This window comes from Theropithecus gelada, chromosome 9, assembly GCF_003255815.1.
Source record: "Theropithecus gelada isolate Dixy chromosome 9, Tgel_1.0, whole genome shotgun sequence".
Classification (NCBI taxonomy): Eukaryota; Metazoa; Chordata; class Mammalia; order Primates; family Cercopithecidae; genus Theropithecus; species Theropithecus gelada.
In genome coordinates this window covers 90,807,500-90,834,903 of record NC_037677.1, presented here as the reverse complement: position 1 = coordinate 90,834,903, position 27,404 = coordinate 90,807,500, and the positions used below count along the sequence as shown (strand labels likewise).

Sequence of the window (27,404 nt, the reverse complement as noted above, 5' to 3'; positions counted from 1 at the left end):
CAAAAAAAAAAAAAAAAAAAAAAAAAAAAAAAAAAAGAAAGTCTCTGTTGCTTTAGGACCAATGGTAGTATCTAAGATATTCAAAGGGAAGTTAGAAACCACCAGAAGAAAAGAGGAAGGATATAGGAAAGAACTTTCAGGACAAGCACACAAGCGGTAATAAGGAACAACATCAGCAGAACATGGGCAAAATATTTCAGTCACCAGCAGGTAAGATACCTTTTAACATAGGAGAAAGTTGGGAAACACAGCTAAGATGACTGATGAGGAATGATAAATAAAACTAACCATATGTGTAAATACCTTTCCATTTACGCCTATTGTATAAATACAACAGAAACTGACAGTGTTTTTGTTTACAGTAAGAGTGAAATACCTTCATGTGTATTTAATCTTCATAATAGGTACAGGGTTTCTTTTGGGGATGACAGAAATGTTCTAAAATTGATTAGGGTGATAGTTGCACAACTCTATGAATGTGCTGAAAACTACCAATTGTACACTTTAAAGGGGCAAGTTGTATGGTATTTTAATTATGTCTCAATAATGCTGTTAAAACATTTAAATAAAAAAAATCAGGCCAGGCACGGTGGCTCACGCCTGTAATCCCAGCACTTTGGGAGGCCGACGTGAGTGGATCACGAGGTCAGGGGATCAAGACCATCCTGGTTAACACGGTGAAATCCCGTCTCTAGTAAAAAAATACAAAGAAAAAAATTAGCTGAGCGTGGTGGCGGGCGCCTGTAGTCCCAGCTACTTGGGAGGTTGAGGCAGGAGAATGGCGAACCCGAGAGGCAGAGCTTGCAGTGAGCCAAGACAGCGCCACTGCACTCCAGCCTGGGCAAAAGAGCCAGACTCCGTCTCAAAAAAAAAAAATCAGGCCAGCCATGGTGGCTCACGCCTGTAATCCCAGCACTTTGAAAGGCCAAGACGGGTGGATCAAGAGGTTAGGAGTTCAAGGTCAGCCTGCCCAAGATGGTGAAACTCTGTCTCTATTAAAAATGCAAAAAATTAGCTGGGTGTGGTGGCAAGCACCTGTAGTCCTAGCTACTCGGGAGGCTGAGGCAGAGAATTGCTTGAACCTGGGAGGCAGAGGTTGCAGTGAGCCGAGATCGTGCCACTGCACTCCAGCCTGGGCAACAGAGCGAGACTCCGTCTAAAAAAAATCAAATCTGACAATCTGTAAAAGGTAAAACAACAAGACCAAGTGGGGTTTATCTTGGGAATACATGGCTCATTCAACACTTGAAAGTCATCAATGGGCCGGGCGCGGTGGCTCAAGCCTGTAATCCCAGCACTTTGGGAGGCCGAGACGGGCGGATCATGAGGTCAGGAGATCGAGACCATCCTGGCTAACACGGTGAAACCCCGTCTCTACTAAAAAAAATACAAAAAACTAGCCGGGCGAGGTGGCGGGCGTCTGTAGTCCCAGTTACTCGGGAGGCTGAGGCAGGAGAATGGCGTAAACCTGGGAGGCGGAGCTTGCAGTGAGCTGAGATCCGGCCACTGCACTCCAGTCTGGGCGACAGAGCGCGACTCCGTCTCAAAAAAAAAAAAAAAAAAAAAAAAAAGAAAGTCATCAATGTATCAAATTATATTCACAATCTAAATGAGAAAAACCCACACGATTACATCAATGGACACAGAAAAGTCATTTGGCAATATTAATACAATAAAAAAATCCAAAGAAAACTATGAATAAAAGGGAAATTCTTTAGCTTAATTAAAGGCATCTACCAAAACAGAAAAATAAAAAATAATTTTAAAAACCCTACAGGTAACATCATGCTTAATGATGGTGAAACATTAAATGTTTCCCCTGAGAATGGAAACCAGATAATGATGTCCACTTTTGCCATTCCCTTTCAAAATCATGCTGAAAGTCCTAGCCAGTGCAATAAGACAAGAAAAATTAAGTTAAAAATCTCAAATAGTAGAAAGGAAAAAATAAAATGTTCTCTTATTTGCAGACAACATGACTGTCTACAGTCGCCTCATAGAATCTACAAAAAAGTTCCTAGTAAGTTAAGTAAGTTTAGCAGGATTACAAGATAAAAGGCAAGCACACAAAAATCAATCCTATTTCTATGAATTAGTAATGAATAGTTAGAAAGTGAAATTTTTAAGAAGTATAATTTATAATAGTGCCAAAAAATTAAATATTTAGTTATAAATTTAACAAAATATGACAGGATGGGTATGCTGAAAATGTCAAAACACTGATGAAGGAAATAAAAAATGACCCAAATAAATGGCTAGACATACTGTGCTCAAAAATTGAAAGATTCAACATCATAAAGATGTCAATGCTCCCCAAGTTAATTAACAAGAATTATCTGTAAATAAAAACAAGTTGATTCTAAAATCAAAATGGAAAGGCAAAGGAAATAAAATAGCCAAAACAATTTTGCAAATTTAATCAGCTGTCTTCTGCATTAAAATGTGAGCTCTTACTACTTGGTTGAGTTGCAGAACAAAAAAAAAAAATGTGAGTTCTATGATGTCTCCACTGCATTAGAGTGTGAGCTCCAAATTTATCATTGTAACTTCAGTGCTGTGACTTCACACAAGGAATGAAAGTCAGCTAATTTCAGAGAAATTAATTGAACAGGATACATGTAACCTTCACAATGCCCTGCACTCACTGAATATTTTCTTTTTTAAACTGACATAGAACAAAACTGACCATTTTTCTTTTGGTGTATAGTTCCACAAGTTTTATCACATGTATAGATTTGTGTAACTACTATCACAATCGAAGTATAGAACACTCCCAATTCAGGTATAGAACACTTCCATCACCCTCCAAAAAAAAAAAAACTCCCTCATTTTGCACCCACTGAAGTACAGAGAAAACAAACAAAAAACTCCTTCATGCTATCTCTTTATAGTCACACCCCCTCCTACCCTGGAAATGAACTTGAAGATGGACTTGCAAACCAGAGTTAGTGCCAGAGGAGTAAGTTTTGTTTGCCCCATGCAGTGATTCCCTATAATTTTATGTTGCCTTGGCATCAGTTTTTAAATATCAGTTTAACTTTCTCATACTAGAAGCAGGGCTCAGTCATCCTTGACAGTTTCCAGTTCTACACCTCTTCCCAGTTCCTCAAGGTGGACCTCCTATTGATCACCTCCCTATGGGACAGCTGAATACAACCTACTTAACTGGCCCCACTGACTGCCAAACCCTGCATGGATTGTGCAGACATGCCACAGTGACCTTCTAAAAGTCTTACCAGTTTACTTTAAACCCATTAATTAGAATTCCCCCTACAGGAAATCTGCTTAGATACGCCCTGGATGCCAATAAAAGCTTTGGCCCATGGGCCCCCTCTACCCTTCCCAGCACTGACCCATCTCCACGTGGCCTTCAGGCATGCCATGTACTCCCAGGGCCTGTAATGAAATCCTCATTCCATTTTGTGTCTCTTTCTGTTGCTGAAGTGCTATTCTTTATTTTCAAAGAATTTAAAACACTCCATCTCATGCTCCCTGAGCTAGTATCACAGCACAGTGTTTCAATTTATGTTTGCATCACTGGTTTCAACAGAAAGGCCTTATTCTAGCTCCTTCTTTTGTTGGAATATAGTTGGTGCTCAAATACGCTTACTGAATGAATGAAGGGAGAATTCAGACAAACACAGATTGGAGAGAGGAAGAAAATGACAGATAAGCCATTACAACTAGAAAACACTACTAAGTATAAGCAGAAAAGAACAGACTATTTCATTTCCTTGTCCCCAAATCCTCAATAACTCCCTACTATTTATGGAAGAGTTTTAATTATTTACCCTAGCATTAAAAGCTCTCCACAATGGGGACACAAATTATCTTTACAATATTATTTCCTACTACTCTCTTTCTACAACTAGAAAAAATATACAGTGTCCTTCGGCATCTGTGGGGGACTGATTCCAGGACTTCCCTCAGATACCAAAATTCTCGGATGTTCAAGTCCCTTATATAAACTGGTGCACTATTTACATATAACCGATACACATCTTCTTGTATACTTTAAATAATCTTAGATTAATTATAATACCTAAAACAATGTAAATGCTATGTAAATATTTGTTATACTGTATATTTATAGGGAATAACAAGAAAGAAAGTCTGTACATGTTCAATACAGACTATTTTTTCTGGACATTTACGATCCTAGGTTGGTCGAATCCATGGATATGGAACCCACAGACAGAAAGGGTCATCTGACTATACGTGGTTCTGGCATGCCTAAAACCTACTCCCACTCTGCCATTCCTTCTCTGAAACAGTAGCCCAAAGTGGTTATTTTTGTAGTTTATGATCCGACCCCTTAGTCAGAGCTGATTAAACTGTACCACTGATAAAACGGAGAAAAATTCATACACAGGCAAAGACAAGCAGACCCCCCAAGTTTTTTAATAGAAGCCTTAGAGACTGAGACAGTTAAAAAATGGTGAATGAGCCGGGTGTGGTGGCTCACGCCTGTAATCCCAGTACTTTGGGAGGCTGAGGCAGGCAGATCACAAGGTCAGAAGATCGAGACCACCCTGGCGAACATGGTGAAACCCCGTCTCTACTAAAAATACAAAAAAATTAGCCGGGCGTGGTGGTGGGCGCCTGTAGTCCCAGCTTCTCGGGAGGCTGAGGCAGGAGAATGGCGTGAACCCGAGAGGCGACGGAGCTTGCAGTGAGCGGAGATCGCGCCACCGCACTCCAGCCTGGGAGACAGAGCGAGATTCCATCTCAAAAAAAAAAAAAGGTGAATGAGGCCAGGCACGGTGGCTCACAACTGTAATCCCAGCACTTTGGGAGGCTGTGGCGGGTGGATCACCTGAGGTCAGGCGTTCGAGACCAGCCTGGCCAACATGGCCAAACTCCATCTCTACTAAAAGTAAAAAAATTAGCCAGGCATGGTAGCAGGTGCCTATAATCCCAGCTACTCAGGAGGCTGAGGCAGGAGAATCACTTGAACCCGAGAGGTGGAGGTTGCAGTGGGCCAAGATCGCCACTGCATTCCAGCCTGGGCAACAAGAGTGAGACTCCATCTCAAAAAAAAAAAAAAAAAAAAAAAAAAAAAAAAGGATGATGAATGCTTGAACTGATAATTCGTGTAGAGCTGGTACAGCCTTCACAGAGCCTGTGTAGGTAGAAACCACGCATTGAACAATTAGGAGACAGAAAAAGAGTCGAAAAACCACTGTTCCTGGCACTCTGCAATCTAGATATAGTTTATTTTCTTATTTTACTTTTCTTTTTTTTTCTTTTCTTTATCTTTCCCTCTCTCCTTCTCTTTCTTTCTTTCGAGACGGGGCCTCATTCTGTCACCCAGGCTAGAGCACACTGGCATGATCATGGCTCACTGCAGCATCAAACTCCTGAGCTCAAACGATCCTCCTGCCTCAGCCTCCTGTGTAACTAGGGCTACAGGCTTGAGCCACAGTGCCCAGCCTAGTTTATTTTTTATCTTCAAAATGCCCACAAGATGCCTATTATATGCTAACAATAAATTCTACTTTATTTAAGGTAGCTTAGCCAGGTATGGTGGCTCACACCTGTAATCCCAACAACTTGGGAGGCTGAGACAGGAGAATTGCTTGAGGCCAGGAGTTCAAAACCTGCCTGGGCAACATACTGAAACATCCATCTCTAAAAAAAAAAAACAGCAAAGAAATTAGCCAAGCACCGTATGTATAGTCCCTACTACTCAAAAGGCTGAGGCAAGAAGACTGCTTGAGCCCAGGAGTTTGACGCTGTAGTGAGCTATGGTCACGCCACTGTACTCCAGTCTGGCTACGGAGCAAGACTTCATCTCTTAAAAAGTAATAAACAAACAAACAAACATTGTTTCTTGATGGGAGTCCAGAAAAAAAAGAAAAAATAAGTTAGCTTAAGTAGACTTCTGTTCCTTAAAACTACATGAACCCAGCTGGGCGCGGTGGCTCACGCATGTACTCCCAGCACTTTAGGAGGCCGAGGCGGGCGGATCATGAGGTCAGAAGATCGAGACCATCTTGGCCAACATGATGAAATCCTGTCTCTACTAAAAATACAAAAATTGGTTGGGTGTGATGGCACGCACCTGTAGTCCCAGCTACTCGGGAGGCTGAAGCATAAGAATCACTTGAACCCGAGAGGCAGAGGTCACAGTTATCTGAGATCGGGACACTGCACTCCAGCCTGGCGACAGAGCAAGACTCTGACTCCAAAAAAAGAAAAAAAAAAAAAAACCAAAAACTACATGAAGCCTAAGATATCATCTAAACTCTGTACTCTTCAATATATTCTACACTTTCCCGCCTATGCTACAGATAGCTAAATATACATCTTATTTCCCCTATTAAGGTAAAAACTAAACTGGTTACACAAACTTAGAACTGTATACACATAAAATTTAAAACGTTTCTACTTTTGTGCATCAAATGGTACTATCAAGAAGGTTTAATGACACCCATAGGAGAAAATAATTGCAAATCACTTATCTGATAAGGGTCTAGAATCCAAAATAGGCAAAGAACTCATATAACTCAACACCAAAAACACACACAGCCCAATTAATATTAGGCAAAGGATTTGAATAAACATTTTTGCAAAGATGATATACAAATGGGCAACAAGAACATGAATAGATGCTCAGCATCATTCATTATTAGAAAATGCAAACCAAAATCACAAAGAAATACTATTCCAAACCCATTAGGATGGCTATATATATTTTTTTCTGAAAGAAAATAACAAGAACATAGAGAAACTGGAACCCTCATTCATTGCTAGTGGGAATGGAAAATGCTGCAGCTTTTAGAAAACAGTTTGGCAGTTCCTCAATGACTTAAACACAGAATTATCCTATAACCCAACAATTTCACTAAGGGGCATAGCATCCAAAAGAATTAAAAACCAGTGCTCAGGGAATATGCCCAAAGGAACTGATATCAGTATGTTTAAGATATCTCTATACTCCCATGTTCAAACACAGCATTATTCACAATAGTCAAGATATGGAAACAACCTAAGTGTCCATCAATGGATGAATGCATTTTAAAATGTATATGTACACGATGGAATATATTCAGCATTTTTAAATTAGGAAATTCTGTCATTTGTGACAACATGGATGAACAGAGAGAACATTATATTAAGTGAAATTAGCCACGCAGAGAGACAAATCCCACATGATCTCACTTCTATTTGGAATCTAAAGAAGTCAGACTAATAGCAGTAGAGAGTAGAATAGTAGTTACCAGAGGCCGGGGGGTGGTCATGGGGGAAGGAGATGGAGATGGGTGGAGGAGAGTGAAAGGGAAAAGGGGAAATATTGGTCAGTGGGTACAAAATGGGTTTCAGTTAGACAGAAGGAATAAGTTTTGGTGTTCTACTGCATAGCACAGTGACTACAGTTAATAGTAATATACATTTCAAAACAGTTAAAAGAGGATTTTTTAATGTTTTCAGCATAAATCAATGATAAATGTTTGAGGTGATGATATGCTAATCAGACTGATTTGATTATTCCACAATGCAAACATATATCAAAACTTCACATTGTGCCCCATAAATATACATTTGTCAATTAAAAATAAAACTTGAAAGAAAAAAGTGCTCAAACAAAAACTTGTACCCAAATGATACTAGCAGCACTATCTATAACAACTAAAAGACGGAAACCACCCAAATGTCCACCAGCGGATAAATGGATAAACAAAATGATATATCCAAGCAATGGACTATTATGCAATCATAAAAAGTAATGCTGTACTGATGCATGCTACAATATAAATGAACCTTAAAAACATGCAAAGTGAAAGAAGCCAGACATAAACAGTCAAAAACTATATGACTCCCTTTATATGAAATACCCAGACTAAGCAAATGCACAGAGACCAAAAACAGATTGTTGGCTTGGGGACAAGGCAGGATGGAAGTGACTGCTTAGTGAGTACAGAGCTTCTTTTTGGGGTAATGAAATGTTCTAGAACTAGATAGTGGTGCTAGTTGTACAACATTGTGAATGTATTGAATGTCACTAAATGTAAATTTTATGTTATATGCATGTCTTAGCTCAGGTTGCTATAACAAAATATCATCGACTTGGTGACTTGAACAACAGACATTTGTATCTCACAGTTCTGGAGACAGAAAAGTCTAAGATCAAGGTCCCAGCAAATTTGGTGTCTGGTGAGGAGTCTCTTCTGGTTTTCAGACAGCTACCTTTCTGCTGTTTGCTCACATAGCAGCAGGGCAGAAAAAGGGAAGCAAGCTCCCCAGGGCCTCTTCTTATAAGGGTGTTAATCCCATCATTAGAGTCCCACCCTCCTGAACTCATCTAAACCTAATTACCTCAAAGATCCCACCTCCAAATATCATTACTGGGGATTAGGGCTTCAACACATAAATTTTGGAGGGACACAAACATTCGGTCCACAGCAATATATTCCACTGCGATAAAAAAATTTAGCAGATTTATAAAACTGAACTTCCAGTTTCAGTTTTTAAAATATGGTTGCCAGCATTCATCAACAGACTAACCGCTTACATCTTTCGGTAGGAGTAAGTATCCCAAACCAAAAGCCATATGTAAACCACACATTGCGGTAAAATAAAAACTTAGAGGAGATTCACTTTTTTCTTTGTGGCTCTGTTTGGTATTGAATATATTAAATAGAAAACTAAATTACACTGGTTAAGGCTTTTTAAACAAAATATAAAATGACTGTTCCTATCAAAAGCTGTTTATTCTGTATGAGCTGCTTTTAAGTTTGTTTTTTCTTTCCACGAGACCGAGTCTTGCTCTGTCGCCCAAGCTAGAGTGTAGTGGCGCAATATCGGCTCACTGCAACTTCTGCCTTCCGGATTCAAGGAATTCTCCTGCCTCAGCCTCCCAAGAAGCTGGGATTACAGGCACCACCACGTCCAGCTAATTTTTTCTATTTTTAGTAGAGACGGGGTTTCACCAGGTTGGCCAGGCTGGTCTCAAACGCCTTACCTCATGATCCACCCACCTTGGCCTCACAAAGTGATGATTACAGGCATAAGCCATCACGCCCGGCCTTTTAAGTTTTATTGAATCTAAAATGCAGGTTAATGTTAAAAACTTCACTGATGATAAACAAACGTTATTTAGTATGAAATTATACTAAATAACCTATATACTTAATATACTGTAATATACATTAAATAACCTGTACATTTAACACATTTAATAGTAAATGTATAAATACTTAATAAAAGATGTATGTGTTTGCTATCAAAAAAATGGCTGGGAGGCCAGCTGTGGTGGCTCACGTCTGTAATCCCAGAACTTCGGGAGGCCGAGGTGGGCAGATCAGGAGGTCAGGAGATCGAGACCATTCTGGCCAACATGGTGAAACCCCATATCTACTAAAAATACAAAAATTAGCCGGCCGTGGGGGCGTGCGCCTCTAGTCCAGGCTACTCGGGAGGCTGAGGCAGGAGAATCACTTGAACTTAGGAGGCAGATGTTGCAGTGAGCCGAGATTGCTCCAGCCGAGATCGCGCCACTGCACTCTCGCCTGGGTGACAGAGCAAGACTCTGTCTCGAAAAAAAAAAAGAAAAGAAAAAAAAAGGCGGGGGAGCGCTGGGCACGGTGGCTCAGCCTCTAATCCCAGCACTTTGGGAGGCTGAGGCAGGTGGATCACTTGAGGTCAGGCGTTCGAGACCAGCCTGACCAACAGGGCGAAACCTCATCTCTACTAAAAATACAAAAAATTAGCCTGGCACAGTGGCACGTGCCTGTAATCCCAGCCACTTGGGAGACTGAGGCAGGAGAATCACTTGAACCCAGGAGGCAGAGGTTGCAGTAAGCCAAGATTGCACCAGTGCACTCCAGTCTGGGTGAGAGTACAACTCTGTCTCAAAAATAATAATAATAATAATAATAAAAGACCAAAATATAAAAAGATTGAGTGCAAAAAACAGACATAACTAGTTCTACAGAAATTGAGAATAATCTGTTAGGCTAATAAGAAAACCTAAAGAAGATATTTTCTTCAAAACTAGCAACAGCATTAAGGCAATATTTATAAAACAAAATTCAGCACTTCCTTTATATTACATTTCAGTTACAGATGCTGTAGTCTAGATTTTCTTAAAAGTTATGCAGCTGCCACAAGTATTTTACCAAAATCTATACGTTTAGATAGTTAATCCCTTTTTTTTTTTTTTTTTTTTTTTTTGAGACAGAGTCTCGGAGTCTCACTCTGTCACCCAGACTGGAGTGCAGTGGCCCGATCTCGGCTCACTGCAAGCTCCACCTTCCGGGTTCTCCTGCCTCAGCCTCCCCAGTAGCTAGGACTACAGGCACCGGCCACCATGCCCGGCTAATTTTTTGTATTTTTAGTAGAGACGGGGTTTCCCTGTGTTAGCCAGGATGGTCTCAATCTCCTGACCTCATGATCCACCCGCCTCGGCCTCCCAAAGTGCTGGGATCACAGGCGTGAGCCACCGTGCCGGGCCTGGTAGTTACTCCTTTAAACATGGACTGTGTTTTGCCAGCACACGGGTAACTAAAGATTGTTGGGCTTTGTTAAAATTATTAGAGCTAGATTTACTTGGAGATAACCAAATTTAAGGGTGGCAGACCCCAAGTTTCAGGTTCAATTATCCTTCAATTTAATCTTTTTAACCTTTAACCTTTTCAAAAGGTTTAACCTTTAACCTTTTTAAAAGGTTAAAAAAAAAAAAAATGAACAAGAACATGGTCCCTGTCTCTGGAGACTTTGCAATTTAGTAGAAGAGACACACATGGGCCAGGCACGGTGGCTCACGTCTGTAATCCCAGCACTTTGGGAGGCCGAGGCGGGCGGATCACAAGGTCAGGAGATCGAGACCATCCTGGCTAACACAGTGAAACCCCATCTCTACTAAACATTCAAAAAAAATAACTAGCTGGGCGTGGTGGCGGGTGGCCTGTACTCCCAGCTACTCAGGAGGCTGAGGTAGGAGAATGGTGTGAACCCGGGAGGCGGAGCTTGCAGTGAGCCAATCGCCCCACTGCATTCCAGCCTGGGCAACAGGGCAAGAATCCATCTCAAAAAAAAAAAAAAAAAAAGACACATACATAGAGGTAATTATGGAAGTCTCAATATTTTGTCTTTATCTCATTCAATCCTCAAAAGTGGCTGATGAGTACACTGTCCCAGTCCACTTTTATAAAGCAATGTACAGAACTTTTACACTAGATGTAAAACCTTGATTTTGCAACAATTTTACACCTCCAGGGTTTTTCCTGAAGTTGTTTCCTTTCTGATCCACAACAGCAAAACATGTAGCCAAATAGCTATTCTGACTCTTTTCCCATCCTCATTAAATTCCTTACAAAATATGGTAAGCATAATTTTTCACATGACTATTTTCATATCATCTCAATTCCTTCAAAAACAAAAATCCAGTTCAAAGTTTATTTTCCTTAAAGCTTCACAAAAAGACTACTGGTATGTCTCACTCAACTTATTAATGACCCCTTCTTGCAGAGACTGAAAGATTTATTTAAAGTTATTTACTTTTTTTCTCTAATCCAATATTACTGGTTAAAAAAAAAAAAAACACGTTATTTACATCAACTATCTGGATATCACATTTTGAAAAGGAGACTGACAAGCACCCATAAACTACCATAACTATCTCCATGCTCCAGTTTCTCAAGTCGTAAATCATCTGCCACACTGCTATGCAAGTCACCGTTCCGAAATGTAGTTCTAAGTATGTCGCCATTGTTTAAAAAACTCACAAATGTTCCCTGTACTGCCACCTCTCACTGAATCAGTTCAAATTACTTAGTTCTGTCAGACAAATTTAGCTCCTCCATAATTTAGACCCAACCTTTTTGCCTCAGTTTTTGACACATACCTCATACACCCTAGGGGCAATCATACTGATGAGAATCTGCAGTCCCAAAAAGTGCTGAGCTATTTTATATATAATTCTATATGTTATTTTTACCTGTCCTGTCATTAGAGTCATTCTAACCCAAGCCCTCTTCATTAGTAAAATAATAAGCTTTCATGTTTCATCTACTGTAAAGTTCCTAACTTCCTATCTCAAAGTTAATCACTCCTTCCTCAGTGGTACTGATGCATCTCATATCCTCTTTTATAACACTAATCAGGTAATACTGTAAGCATTGATATTATAGGACTCCCTTATGTGAAACTTTTTAAATAAAATGTTCTGTTTACCTAATTTCCTATGTGCCTAGTGCCTAGTATACATAGAGGACTCACAATAATTTGCTGAATGAATAAATAGTAAGAAAATTCCAGACTAATTCGTAAGAACTAAAAAGGGTTCTGCAGCAATCTTAAATGTCTGAAGGGTAATCATGTAAATGAATTGAATTGTTTTTTGTGGCGCTAAGGGGGAAATTGGGACTATGAACATTACGATGAACCACACTGTACTTCAACATAGAACCTTCTAACAACACAACTAATACCCTCAATAGGCTCTGTTGAGAAAACTGAGCTCCAAATTAGTAAAAGAATTCAAGCATGACTAAATAACATGTATCAGATGTCTAAACCTTCTGAGAATAAAAAGGCATACACTTAGCTGTATGGTAGCTGCTGGTGCTTTGCTTTGACATTTTGCTCATGTCTAACCTAGAAGTACATCCTGAACTGACGATATGCATGATAGAACCTTTCTTCCAGTTGCACAGGTGAAACCTGGATCCTGACCAAGGTAATTGTATTTTTTTCCCTACACAGTGTTATGTTTTTATTAAATGGACAACTAAATCAAAAGATTACGTTTCAGTGGTGTTGTAGAAGAGCAATACAATCTTATCTACTCATTAAAATAAGTGGCTAGTTATTATTTTACTCAAGAAAATTTTATAGTGGTTATTTCCTAAAATTTTCCCTTCATGCAGTAGAGTTCTCAGCTGTGTTATTTGTACACCCACCCAGTTTTGAAAGTTAATCCTTATCCTAGCATTCTTGACAGTATTACTGTGCTTCTGAGAGTATATCACAAAGATGGGCATTATCCTCCAGTTATTTGTTCAATTAGTGTGCTAGTTACCTTATATAATAATTACCTATCAAAAGTTTTATTTTATTTTATTTATTTATTTTTTTTTTTCCTGAGACAGAGTCTTACTCTGTCGCCCAGGCTGAAGTGCAGTGGCACGATCTCGGCTCACTGCAAGCTCGGCCTCCTGGGTTCACACTATTCTCCCGTCTCAGCCTTTCCAGTAGCTGGGACTACAGGCACTCGCCATTACGCTCGCCTAATTGTTTTGTATTTTTACTAGAGACGGAGTTTCACCGTGTTAGCCAGGATGCTCTTGATCTCCTGACCTCGTGATCCTTCCGCCTAAGCCTCCCAAAGTGCTGGGATTACAGGCGTAAGCCACGGCGCCTGGCTAGTTTTATTAGTCTTTAGATCAAAGAAATCTTTGATCAAAATTTTGATCAAAAATTTTGGTAACCAAAACACAATTCTGAATCACGAGTTGTTTCCTAAATAACATTCAAGGATTACCAATCTCTGTAACTCTGGGTAGTACCAATAACGTCAAAAAGTCAGTGAGGGGTTGGGGGAGTTAAGGCTTATGTAAGTACAAAAAAGCAACTTAAATGTTATCACTCTTCAAAAATACAAAAACTTATTCAGTTGGGATGTTTTCCTTATTTAAAACTTCAATAACTTACTTTAGAACTTAAACTTCTGTGTACTATATCTTCCTGGTAATGAACCATGAATTTTTTCCACATGGGTAAGAGGGACTTTAATTCCATTTGCCAGATTTACCCTGGTACTTGTAGGAAAAATTTTCCTTTCCTTTTAGCACTGGAACTCAAATAAGAATACAGTGTGTGCAACTGTATATTGCATTTATTTTACCTTTTGATAAATGTACATTTTAGTACCCGAAACTATCATATTAACAACCTAAACTTTTAGAGCCTAAATTAAACTTTATATATACGACCTATTATTAAAAAATAGTTCAGTTTGCCTGTAATCCCAGCACTTTGGGAGGCCGCGGGGGATAGATCACTTCAGGTCAGGAGTTCGAGACCAGCCTGGCCAACATGGTGAAACCCCATCTGTACTAAAAATACAAAAAATTAGCCGGGCGTGAGGCGCACGGCTGTAATCCCAGCGACTCCGGAGGCTGAGACCGGAGAATCCCTGGAACCCGGGAGGCAGAAGTGGCAGAAAGCCAAGATCGCACCACTGTACTCTAGCCTGAGAGACAGAGGGAGGCTCCGTCTCAAAAAGAAAAAAGAAAAAGAAAAAAAAAAGTTCAGTTTCACAGTATGGCCTATTAAGCCACTGGGAGGTACGGACGGACAATAGGGAAGTTAAGGAGGGACATACAAGATACTTTAAAGAAACAAGTGGGCCGGGCGCGGTGGCTCACGCCTGTAATCCCAGCACTTTGGGAGGCCGAGGCGGGCGGATCACAAGGTCAGGAGATCGAGACCACGGTGAAACCCCGTCTCTACTAAAAATACAAAAAATTAGCCGGGCGCTGTTGTGGGCGCCTGTAGTCCCAGCTACTCGGGAGGCTGAGGCAGGAGAATGGCGTGAACCCGGGAGGCGGAGCTTGCAGTGAGCCGAGATCGCGCCACTGCACTCCAGCCTGGGCGACAGAGCAAGACTCTGTCTCAAAAAAAAAAAAAAAAAAAAAAAAAAAAAAAAAAAAAAAAAAAAGAAACAAGTGGCTAGAAACATCCACAAAGGCACTGAGGTAGGCCAAGTAGAAAAATTAGGAAAATATGGAAATAATCTGTGGTTATACTCTGAAACCAACAGGCCTAAGTACTAACTACATGGCTAACTTCTCCCTAATATTTCTCTCTCCAGCAATTTCTCTCTCTACGAATATCTTCAAACTCATTCTCTAATAGTTTCTCGTGTCTCTCACCATACTTCCAAACCCTCAAATTTTCTTTATCATCTTCTCACCACCTTAACAAGAATAATGTGGAAACAATGTATTATCTTTAGCTTTATTTTATATTCCTGTCCTGCTTTTCAAAAGCAGATAATGTGAACATTTTATGTTTTTCTAACAAAAAAAAAAGTAAACTATTATAGTATTTGAATGACTTTTTCCTGGGACAACAACAAAAAATGTATTTGCCCTACTTGACTAAAAGATGGCTATGAACAATCTAGATGAAAACTAGATTTGGAAATTCTAAATAATGCCTAACGTATGATGGGTAGTTGTACATTACAGTACTTGGGAAAATATGAGAAAACAGCACATAATTTGATTTCAAAATTATTATGTTCAGTTCCAAATTTAAAATGTTTTAATCTATGTGGGGTTAGAGACAAGCAGATGAAAATATTTTTTAACAAAAAAAGTGGCCGGGCGCGGTGGCTCAAGCCTGTAATCCCAGCACTTTGGGAGGCCGAGGCGGGTGGATCACAAGGTCAGGAGATCGAGACTATCCTGGCTAACATGGTGAAACCCCGTCTCTACTAAAAATACAAAAAACTAGCCGGGCGCGGTAGCGGGCGCCTGTAGTCCCAGCTACTTGGGAGGCTGAGGCGGGAGAATGGCGTGAACCCGGGGGGCGGAGCTTGCAGTGAGCCGAGATCGCGCCACTGCACTCCAGCCTGGGAGACACAGTGAGACTCCGTCTCAAAAAAAAAAAACAAAAAACAAAAAAACAAAACAAAAAAAGTATCTAACATAAAATTCAAATTAAAAAACATACCTGAAAAGCCACATTCAAAGATGAGTTAAACACCTTATCAAGTTCACTCTCAAACTAGCTCTAAGTAAGGAGCATGACTTGTAGCTTGATTTCCTAAGGTAAACTTCTCTTAATTGCAGGAAAGAGCACGCTGAAAACCCAGTCAGTCACATGGGTTTCCCTCTCTTTCTTATTTCGGCCACAGAAATAAGAAGCATAAGAAAGGCTGAGGCAGCAAATGCTGGAGGGGAGAAAACTATGTGCAGTGTGCAGGATTTCTTCTTAAAGGCACAGAAAATAATTACAACTAGCAGAAGGAAGGAAAATTAACACTTTTTTCACAGGCTATGAGAGAGGTAAAGGTATGCCAACAAACTGAGCAGACCTGAGGAAAATCTTACAAGTTAAAGCTTTTCACAAACAGGCAAGCATGGCTATCTAAACAGCATAAAATGAAAATAAAAGATTTTTCCCATTAATAAAAAGGAAGCCAAGATTGAATTTGGCTGAAATAATTAATCAACAAAGTAAAGGCTAGGAAAGTACTTCCAGATTTGTATTTTGAATCTGTTCTCTATTATACACCTCTGTTTATACTCATCAATTACATAGTACCTGAATATGACCCAGTTTTAAATCAGTAAAGCAATGTGAGCTATAACGGTGTATTGTACTTTCAGTCACTACCTGAGGAGACCTGCTTATTAACCAGCCCACTATTTCCGTGGTTACAGTCGGGGAATCACCCGCATCAGAATCACATGCGGGCCCTTTTAAAAAGTTGGATTCCCGGCGGACCCCACCCAAGATCTACTTGGGTCTCAAGGAATCTGCATTCTTAACAACCCTCCCCCTTGCAAGTAATTTTAAACACTAAATTTAAGAATCACTGTAGTAGGGTCCAAGCAACTATCAGCCATAACTACCTGAAGATAACTCACAGTGTAGCTAACAGAGTTCCTAGGGAGAAAAAAGCAGCCTCAAAAAGGACACACTTTGCCTTTCTGCATACATTTAGAGATGGATAACAGATGTATCATCTCAAAATCTCCAAATGTTTCCACTCTTTCCCAAAACCTTCCTACCACAACATACTAAGTATGAAATGCATGAGTAAGCCAAGTTAAACATTTCATGAACTTAAACTAAAAAATTGGCTTTGCCTGTCTATAAAAGTTCCTTAAGACAATAAAAGATACAAATATTTTAATCCTTCTCAGCATTCCTTCCTTTCGGTTCCTTCTCAGATTTGCTTTTTAGTCAAAGCTTCAAGACTTTGGGAAATGTTATATCACTACACCAGAATCTACTTCAACATCCATCCAATCCCATGTACAAATTATGTTTAAAAATCTTCTACTGCACAAATTGTGTAACGTTTCCCAGACAGTACACAAAAATTCATCCAGTATCTTTCTTTCTTCAAATCGTGGATTTCAGCGGTGAAGTTGAGGAAGGGGTTATAGTAGTCTTGCTATAGTCTGAATAATAACATTTGAATCTTCACTATATGCCACATAGCAAAAACAAAGAATGTAGAATATTATTTAACCCTCATGGCAATCCCATGAATTAGGCATTATTATAATCCCCATTTTATGGATGAGTTGCCTAAGGTCCAGAGAAGTCCAGAATTAAAGAACTAGTAAGCTAATTCAAACCCAAGCAGCCTAACTCTAGAACCAGCATTTTTAAACACCATACCATCCTGTAATTTGAAGATGCCACCTAGGATTAAGCAATTCACTAAAACCTAGTTGACAATCTGAATCAACTGCAAGCAATTTTATCTTTCTTTGGAGACAGTCTCATTCTGCCATCCAGGCAGGAATGCAGTGGTACGACCATAGCTCACTGCAGCCCCAACCTCCCCAGCTCAAGTGATCCTCCCACTTCAGCCACCCGAGTAACTGTGGCTACAGGTGCACACCACCATGCCCAGCTAGTTTTTTTATTTTTTGTAGAGACAGCATCTCGCTATGTTGCCTAGGCAGCCTTGAACTCCTGGGCTCAAGCAGTCCCCTCACCTTGGGCTCCCAATGTAGGCATGAGCCACTGGGCCCAAGCAGGCAACTTTCTAAAAATGCAAATTCACCAGCCAAATAGTAGGTCTCCTGAATCTGACTAGGTGGAGGCTGTGAATTAGAGAATCTAACTTTTGTAAATGTGTTTTTAGGTGATTTTTTAAATTTTTTAAATGAGATGGGGTCTTGCTATACTGCCCAGGCTGGAACTCCTGGCCTCAAGCGAATCTCCAATCTCAGCTTCCCAAAGTGCTGGGATTACAGGCATGAGCCACTATATCTGGGCGGTTTCAGGTGATCTTGAAATATACCAAAAGCTAGAAACAACTGCACTAGCTCACCAAAGTGCCACAATGGCAACCTTCATGAAATAACTCATAGTCTGGAAGTTAAAGGCTTAAATTCCAGTTAATTGATTAACTGAAATGTACTTAATACCCCATTCTCTCTCTCTCTCTCTCTCTCTCTCACTACTCCTCCCCATCTCAAAGAAATAATAAGAAAAAAATAGATCTAGAATTTGCTACAGAAAAGAAAAAAGAGCTGCTGCTTTCTGCCACCTTCACATGAAAAAACTAAAAGATCACTGATATTTCTATCATGATTACTCTAAGGCAGAGTTAGACCTTTGCTAAAAGACACATTAAAGGTGGAATTTAGAGTTGAAAGGAATAGTTCTATCTCTAGCATGCCTCTCATTTTACAGAGGGAAAAAAAATCCTGTTTTTTTCAGCTTTCTCTTTAACTCAGTTGACATTTGTAATACTCAATCAGTAAATATTTGTGGTCTACTACTGTGGGTGCAACAGAATTGTGTATTATAATACCACAATATTAGAACTGAAGGGACTCTGAATATCCCAATTTCACAGATGAGGAAACCGAAGTCCAGAAATTTAGTGAATTGCCCAAGGTTAACAGAATTATTTAATGGCAGAAGTTGTTACCTAGGACAAAAACCAAGTTACTTATCTCTCAAGCATTGTATTTTCACTACACCAAAAGCTAAGTTTTTGTTCTTAAATTTATAATTCATAGAAATCAGTGTATTAGCTTCAAGCCCTAGGAATAGATCTATAGTCTAGTTGTAATTCTTACATTTAATTAGCTATCTGACTTTGAACAAATAACCATAAAATAGAAATAAACCCTACCCTTCCTAGGTCACAGCAATATGTAAAGAACAACCACCAAAAAAAACTGTGGCTGGGCACGATGGCTCACACCTGTGATCCCAGCACTTTGGGAGGCAGAGGTGAGCAGATCACCTGAGCTCAGGAGTTTGACCCCAGCCTGGGCAACATGGTGAGACCTCATCTCTATGAAAAAAAAGAAAAGGAAAAAAAACTTGTGAAGAAAATACATATGAAAATAATTTTAGAAAACTGTGAAATTATGTAGAACTAAGATATACTTTCATATTTTTTCCTAGAGGCAAACAGGTACTGGTTTTTAAATCTTGTAAATGCTGCCCCTAAATAGTGTGCAGTGAATATCATTGTTCTAGGTTACAAAATGAGTTACCATGCATAATTCATTTCCAATATTAAATTAATACCACCTTGTTAGATAATATCTAGCAAATAAAAGATTATTTGTCAACAGCATCATTGGCTTTCCATGGAGTATTAAGGCATGAATAAGGTGATCATAGAACTTCCTTCCACTTAAAAGATCTAAAAACTTCAAAGTGAAAACTTCCATTTAAAAGTAACAGAACCACTCCCCAAATAAAAACCTTTTAGTCAAAATCTCCTATGAAGTGTGAAGTTTAATCAAGAGCATTGTACAAATGTTAGTTCCTTAGTTGTGACAAATGTACCATAAATATAAGGTGATGTTAACCAAAGGGGAACTGGGGGAGGGGTGTGGAAACTCTTGGTATTACCTTTGCAACTTTTCTACAAATCTAAAACTATTAGAAAATAAAATATTTTAAAAATTAAAAATAAATCTCTATGGCCATTTTGGATAGTTTAGAGATTTCTATTAAACAAGTAACTCCAAGTTAGTATTATAATAATAGTCTGCTTTGCTTACAACTGTGTAGTAAAAAATGTTAATTTGGCCGGATGCAGTAGCTCATGCCTGTAATCCCAGCACTTTAAGAGGCCAAAGCAGGCAGATCACTTGAGCCCAGGAGTTTGAGACCAGTCTGAGAAACATGGCAAAACCCTGTCTCTACAAAAAATACAAAACAAAATTAGCAGGTCGTAGTGGTGCATGCCTGTAGTCTGAGCTACTTGGGAGGCTGAGCTGAAAGGATCAATTGAGTCCAGGAGTCTGAGGCTGCAGTGAGCCATGCCACCGCAGTCCAGGCCTGGACAAGAGTGAGATCCTGTCTCCAAAAAAAAAGTTACTTTAATTTAGCGCTTCAAAGTAATATGTTTGAGTGCTTAAATTATCTTACTTCCACAAAAATCAGAGTTTCTGAATATGTTCTACCTAATTTGTATTCAGGTTATCACATTTCTAATCTGCCAACTGAATGAAAACCACAAATTCCTAAGGTGAAGTCCTGAACCAATGCTGAATTTCCGGTGCTTTAGTATAGGTCCCTAGAGTATTGTTTTTTATGGGGTTTTTAAAAGAAAATACTGGATCTGAGATAGGTGAAGGAGTGAGACACAGGGAAAAGATATAAAAGGCTCTTGAGCTAGCTCCCCAATTTAACATAATGGTAGCTTCACAACACTCTAAAATCCTAATAGACTTTTGTGTTTATTCCAGAGCAATTAATTATGTATTATTTTCTGCTTTCCTAAAATTTTAAACATTAATTATAGTACCAGAGTTGATCCTGAACAAAACAGGTTTTAATTCAATTGATTTTTCCTTCATTCTCCTTGTAAATAATTGTATCAGAGTATTAAAAAGCTGCCTGCTTTGGGGAGCTTTTAAAATCTTTTAAAACATCAGAAGTTTCATATTCTGCCTTTTCTTTAGTTATTTGAGAAAGGAACTTTTTTTTGAGAAACTCACGTTGAAACTCGTTTTTATTTTAGTTGACTGGGGGAGGAATACACACTATGGAACAAGTAAGGGAGCCTTACAGGACAGAGATGTTTATGATGGCTCAGTCAGATGGATGAATTATGATTTTGTCAACTAGTGCAAATTCTAGGTGGAAAAAAGGACATGGCTGACTTTGCTGTTTCCGAGAACCTTAAATTAAGAAAAAAATCTTCGGCCGGGCGCGGTGGCTCAAGCCTGTAATCCCAGCACTTTGGGAGGCCGAGGCGGGGGATCACGAGGTCAGGAAATCGAGACCATCCTGGCTAACACGGTGAAACGCCGTCTCTACCAAAACATACAAAAAACTAGCCGGGCAAGGCGGCGGGCGCCTGTAGTCCCAGCTACGCGGGAGGCTGAGGCAGGAGAATGGCGTGAACCTGGGAGGCGGAGCTTGCAGTGAGCTGAGATCCGGCCACTGCACTCTAGCCTGGGTGACAAAGCGAGACTCGGTCTCAAAAAAAAAAAAAAAAAAAGAAAAAAAAAATCTTCATTGGTTTTCATATTAGGGAGAATGGAGACTATCTAGATGTGAAAAGAAATCACTAAAAGAGCCTTTAGTTTTTCCTACTCAACCCAACCGTTGTAAAAAGAGCTCTGTGAAAATAGCTTTTGCCACAATATTTAGGAAGTTTCAGAAGTCAACAACTACAGAGAAAGTCACATGGATCTGTATGTTTCAAAATCTATAAAGTCAATGTTCTTTTCAGATAAAGGGAAAAAAATCTTCAATTATTCCTTCCTTACCTTAGCAATGCCCTTTAAGGTCACCAAATTCATGTAAAGACTTGGTTTAAAAAAAAAAAAAAAATCAGCACTACCAGGAAACACAGATAAGTATCTATATAAAATAACAGTAACTATGCCAATGCAATCCTAACAAGCTTCAAAAGTATTAAATGGCCTAAAAACAAACAAAAAACTACAAAAGAGTCTATGTAAAAAATAAAGCATTCTACTTAGAAAACAAGACATTAATTTACTTGAAGGACCCACAAAAACTTTGGTTTAGAACTTTTTTTAAGAGACACAGTCTCACTCTGTCACCCAGGCTAGAGTGCAGTGACTCAATCATGGCTCACTGCAGCCTTGAACTCCTGGACTCAGGCAGTCCTCCTGCTTCAGCCTCCAGAATAGCTGGGACTACAGGCACCCGCTACCATGCCCAGCTTAGAACGATTTTTTAAGAAGAGTAACAAATGGATCCTTGAGGAATTAAGGCAAGCTTGGAAAAACAAAAGACTTCAAAAGTGTTCACTCCTCCTCACTGCTGAGTGGTACCCATCTAGCATTTCAACTTTTTTTTTTTTTTTGAGACGGAATCTGGGTTTCGCCATGTTGGCCAGGCTGGTCTCGAACTCTTGACCTCAGGTGATCCACCCGCCTCGCCCTCCCAAAGTGTTGGGATTACAGGTGTGAGTCACTGCGCCCAGCTGCATTTCAATTTTTATAGACAGGAAAGGGTCAAGGATCTGAGGGAATGCTACTTCTAGCGCTCTGACAGCCAAGTCACCATAAACACAGAAAGGTGTCCATGTGAAACTGAAGCAAGCCCCCAGTAGGGACTGAAATAGAACTCACCTCATGTAGAAGGGAAGGAAGGTGGAAGATGACCACTAAGGCCCTCCAAATGAAAGCAGTCATATTCTAAATGAATTCCTGTATTTCCTATATGATAGCTACCGAAATAATGTGTCTTAATTTAACATAATACTTTGTAGTAATAGATACATTGCTGTAAAATGTTCCCCCTTCTTACGTAAACGTAAAACTTTTTTTTTAAAGGTTTCTTATATAGATTTTTGCCTAATTAAGAGAAAGAGAAGAACGAAGTGGGAAGGGAAGAAGAAGAAAAGCATGGAGGATAAACAGGTGGCAGAGAAAAGAGCCATAAAGTGAACAAAGGTTGTAGACTGAACATAAACATGGACTGGGAAATCAGGAATCCTGGTTTCAAATCCCAGCCTGCCACTAGCTAACTAAATTGCCTTCTTTAGACAATGAGATTCCTCATCTAAAAAAAATAAAATGGGAGTAAGAGTTGCACCGAAGAACAAGATTCCATCCCAAACAAGCCACTTCCAAAGAGAGCCCTCACCTGGAGCTTCAGAGTTGAGAATAGCAACTATGCATTTGGGGGTAGGGTTGGATCTCTTGGGTTGTGTTGTGAGACAGGGGTAATTTCTGATTATTTTCACTGAGGATGGAGATTTTGCTCAAAATTACACTACCTAGCTAGAGCACAGTAAAGGGGAATCCATGAAAGCTACTGATTCAACCCAATCTGAATGGTGTTCTTCATACCAGTGGCTAAGTATTATAGTTTCAGAGATGAATGTCACAGTTCCTGCCTTTAAGGTGTTCAGAATTCAGTTAAGAAAAACTGTGACTCTCTGACTCTGCCCTTTCTTTCCCAAGAATGTCATATAAAGGAAGCACTGACTCCTAGAGTCTTGACATTCAGACCTCTATCACGAAAAACGAGGCTTAGAGAAATTAACTTTAGGGCACCTGTTTTCTGACTTCAAATCGAGTGCTCTGACACATATGAATAATGTGGCCATATGAATGTCATCTAGCTATATTAAGTTCTATTAGGCTACAAATAAAAGAAAATTTAAAAATTAAATCAAAATTCCTGCCTACTTAAAACACATGGGAAATGAAAGAAAAAATAAAATTCCTGCCTACTGTTAATAATATGAAAGCCTCTTATAAATAACGTTGTTGGCTGGGCGCGGTGGCTCACGCCTGTAATCCCAGCACTTTGGGAGGCTGAGGCGGGTGGATCACCTGAGGTCAGGAGTTCAAGACCAGCCTCGCCAACATGGTGAAACCTGGTCTCTACTAAAAATACAAAAATTAGCCAGGCGTGGTGGCAGGCGCCTATAATCCCAGCTACTCGGGAGGCTGAGGCAGGAGAATCGCTTGAGCCCAGGGGGCGGAGGTTGCAATAAGCCAAGATGGCACCACTTGCCCACTCCAGCCTGGGCAAAAGAGGGAAACTCCATCTCAAAAAAAAAAAAAAAAAAAAAATTGTTCATAAATTGCAATTTATCTGTCTTCAAACTTAATCCCCACTAGCCTGCACCCCACCTGCAGGTCAGGGACAGTTGTCTAAATCATCTCTAGTCACAATGCATGGCACAGAGCAAGAACTCAAGAGTATACTAGTTGAATCTGTGATCTCCAAAGCCCCTCCCAGATCTAAAATTGCCTGACATCTGACCTGAAAACATGACCAAGATAGATACGACCAATAAACACCCAAAGGCCACACAGTGTCACAAATTTATAAACCTAACTCACCTTGAGATCTTTTAGAATATTGCCAGTACAAGTTTTAAATATATTTTTGCAACTATGTTACAAATACAGATCTCATTACTATACATATTGTCCTGAGTAACACAAAATTAGGATTTTCCACTTTTGATTTAAGAAACTTTATATTTGTAAATTTATATGAGCAAAAAAATGGAATAAATTAGAAAGAGGAATAAGAAATATCAATTATAATCAGAAGATTATGCCTTTATATCTACAATATGTATGTTAATTGTATAACCTGCTAAAACTTGAGCTTAGAATTCGCTTCTTTCACTTCTGGTTGTAGTCAAGATCCCCAAAAAGGTAGCAAAAACACAGTAGAGAGAACTCTATAAAGGAAAGTTTTACAAGTTGGGAATATTTTCCTATTTACCTAGGGATTAAAAAAAAAAGAAGAAGGAAAAAAAAGGCGTGTCAAAATCTAACTCAAGGAAAACTGCCTTTTTTTTTTTTTTTTTTTGAGAGAAGTCTCACTCTTAACCCCCAGGTTTGAGTGCAATGGCTGGATTTCGGCTCACTGCAACCTCCGCCTCCCGGGTTCAAACGATTCTCCTGCCTCCGCCTCCAAACCAGCTGGGATTAAGTCGCCTGCCAATACGCCCGGCTAATTTTTATATATTTTAGTAGAGACGGGGTTTCACCATGTTGGCCAGGCTGGTCTCGAACTCCTGACCTCAGGTGATCCGCCCGCCTCGGCCTCCCAAAGTGCTGGGATTACAGACGTGAGCCACTGCGCCCCGCCGTAAACTGCCCTTACAGTAACGTCCATTAAGTATTTTCTGACTACTCTTATTTATCCCTATTAAATCAACAAACCCCCATCCTGAAATCTGCAACGTTCAGCGCCATAATTTATTTTCTTTCTTTTCTTTTTCTTGAAAGACAGAGTTTTTCGCTCTTGTCCCCCAGGCTGGAGTGCAATGGCGCGATCTCGGCTCACTGCAACCTCTGCCTCCCGGGTTCAAGTGATTCCCCTGCCTCAGACTCCCGAGTAGCTGGGATTACAGGCACCTGCCACCACGCCTGGCTAATTTTTGTACTTTTAGTAGAGACGGGGGTTTCACCATGTTGGCCAGGCTGGTCTCGAACCCCTGACCTCAAACAGTCCGCCCGCCTCAGCCTCCCAAAGTGCTGGGATTACAGGCATGAGCCACCGCGCCCGTCCCATAATTTAATTTCAAGAATATCCTGTCAAATAACAAATACAATACCATTTTTTTAAAAAGTTATTGGGAGAAAAAAGTGGAGGCCTATCTGGGAGATTAAGAGAAAAGTCTTTCCTTAAAGCGCTAATTTGGCTTAAAAAATTGGGATAAAATTCTAAACACCAAACTGCATTTTAATAAAGGCCACTGAAACAAATGAATAAACACTATGAAGCACAACCACTTCTAATTTCAAGAATTCCCAAACCACTTGAATGGATTTAGACTCTATGCAAACACAGCAAATAAACAGCTCTACGAAAGGACTTCCTTTTCTTTTCAACAACCACACCCGTACACACATACCGCCTCCCCCCACCCCCAACAACCTAAATCTTTGTAGCACAATTTTTAAAAACTGGGGACGGAGATGGTTATCCGCTTTTCCAGAAAAAGCAACTGCAGATGCGGCACTAGCCAGCTGGCCGACCCTGACTGCTCAGAAGCCAGGTATGAATGGCAGGTACAGCCTCCCGCCGACAAGGCAACAGAAAGACTCGCTGTCCACAAAGCTCACAACTTCTCCTATAGAAACACAAAGCCGACCCAGTTCCTCTTCCTCCAGTGACAAATCAAAGCTAAGCCCTGACGCGTGCGGGGCTGGCAAGGAAGCCGCCGACCAAGCTCCCGGCTCTGGCTCCGGCTGCGACTCCGACCCAGACCTCGGCCCCGCCCCCGGTCCCGGCCCCGCCCCGAGTCCCCACGCAGCCTGCGCAGTACCTGGCGAAGAAGTCCGCGAAGCCGCCGCTCCGTCGAGCCCGGGCCGAAGTCCCCGCAGGACCCTGCTCCGCGGCGGGCAAGGGCACCGACGGCCCGGCCGGGGGCAGGTGATCGCTGGCGCTGTGACCGCGGCTCACCTCGAAAGTGTTCCGAGAGTTCAAGTGAATGTCAGAAAAGCCCAGGCGCGGCTCCGCACCCCCACTAGTCCTCTCGGCCGAGGTGGCAGGGGGCGAGCCCTCCTCCGGACCCCCGGCGCCAACTCCCGGCTGCTCTGAGTCCTCGCTACCGCTGCAGCTGTTGGCCGGGCTGTCCCCCGAGCCGCTGCCCGCGCCCTCGGGCTCCTCGGCGTCCGCGGCCACCAGGCAGCAGCTCCGCAGCGGGTCCTCAAGCGGCGAGGCCCAGTCGGACGAGCTGCCCGCGCCGTCCGCGTCCTCGTCGCCAGGCCCCTCCAGGCGGAGGCGGCCGCAGGGGCGGCGGCGGCGCGACTCCCGGCCGCCGGCGCGCGCCAGCCCGCGAGCCTCTTCCAGATCGCTACAGTCCCGGCCCGGCAGAAAACCCGAGTCGCCGTTGGTCATTCCTCCGTGCCGCGGCGCGCGGCCATCCGCCACATCCGCGCCGCGGTGCTTGGAACCCGAGCCCAGCGGGCAGGCGTCCGATCGTGGGGCTGCCGAGGGCGGCGGGGCGCAGGCTTGGCCAGCGGGGAGCGGACAGTAACAGAGCCCCGGCTCCAGCTGCTCCCCGGCCGCCGCGAGGTAACGCTGAAGGAGCTGCCGAGGCGGCGTTTCCTCCTCCTTAGCCTCCTCCCGCGGCTCCACAGCGCCGACGCCTCCGCCAAAGCCGCCCATGGCCCGGATTACCATCCCGTCCTGGCCCACGGGCTCCGGCGCAGGCACCGGGAGCAACTTGGGGTTTCTTCCCGAGCAGGCTCCGGCATCCTCCGGACCCACCATCTGGGGGCGGGTGGCGGCCGCCCCAGGAGGCAAGGAAGGACTCCAGGCGCACGCTTGGCCACAGAACAGCTCTGAGTGCTGGAGCCGCGGCGACAGCCGCCGCAACGTTCCCAGACCCACCCCTCCCACCCGCGGGGTCAGACAGTTGCGGGAGGGCGGGCACGCGCCAGGACTCGCGCACGCGCAAAAGTCGGACCGGTCAAGCCCCAACCTGGAGATTCCCCGAACCATAGAGACGGTAGCTAGAGAGACGCAGGCTGCCAATCTAGGATCAGCCATCTGGATGGTGGAGGCTGGTTGGCCCGCTCCAAGAGTGACAGTTCTTACCGAAGCGCGGGTATTGCTCGCTTAGCAAAAATTCACTGGATGTATTTCATTTATGGTAGTAAAATACTCCCATATTTGGGAGGTGTTAGCGTGGGTAAGTCCTTCCAGCTCTAATTGGTCACCAGTCGACTTTACGATTTTTAACAGCCTTCTCCCGCATCATTGCCACAGTT

At 41.6% G+C, this 27,404-nt stretch overlaps 1 protein-coding gene across 1 annotated transcript in view; it reads right to left on the bottom strand.

Moving 5' to 3' along the window:
• The window catches only part of TBC1D12 (TBC1 domain family member 12), a 150,765-nt gene extending 123,682 nt beyond the window's left edge, over positions 1–27,083 (bottom strand). The window contains exon 1 of the mRNA XM_025396932.1: positions 25,955–27,083. Within this exon, the coding sequence (XP_025252717.1) occupies positions 25,955–26,904 (950 nt within the window). The 5' untranslated portion in view covers positions 26,905–27,083. The remainder of the gene's footprint in view (positions 1–25,954) is intronic.
• Between the last annotated feature and the right edge of the window lie 321 nt (positions 27,084–27,404).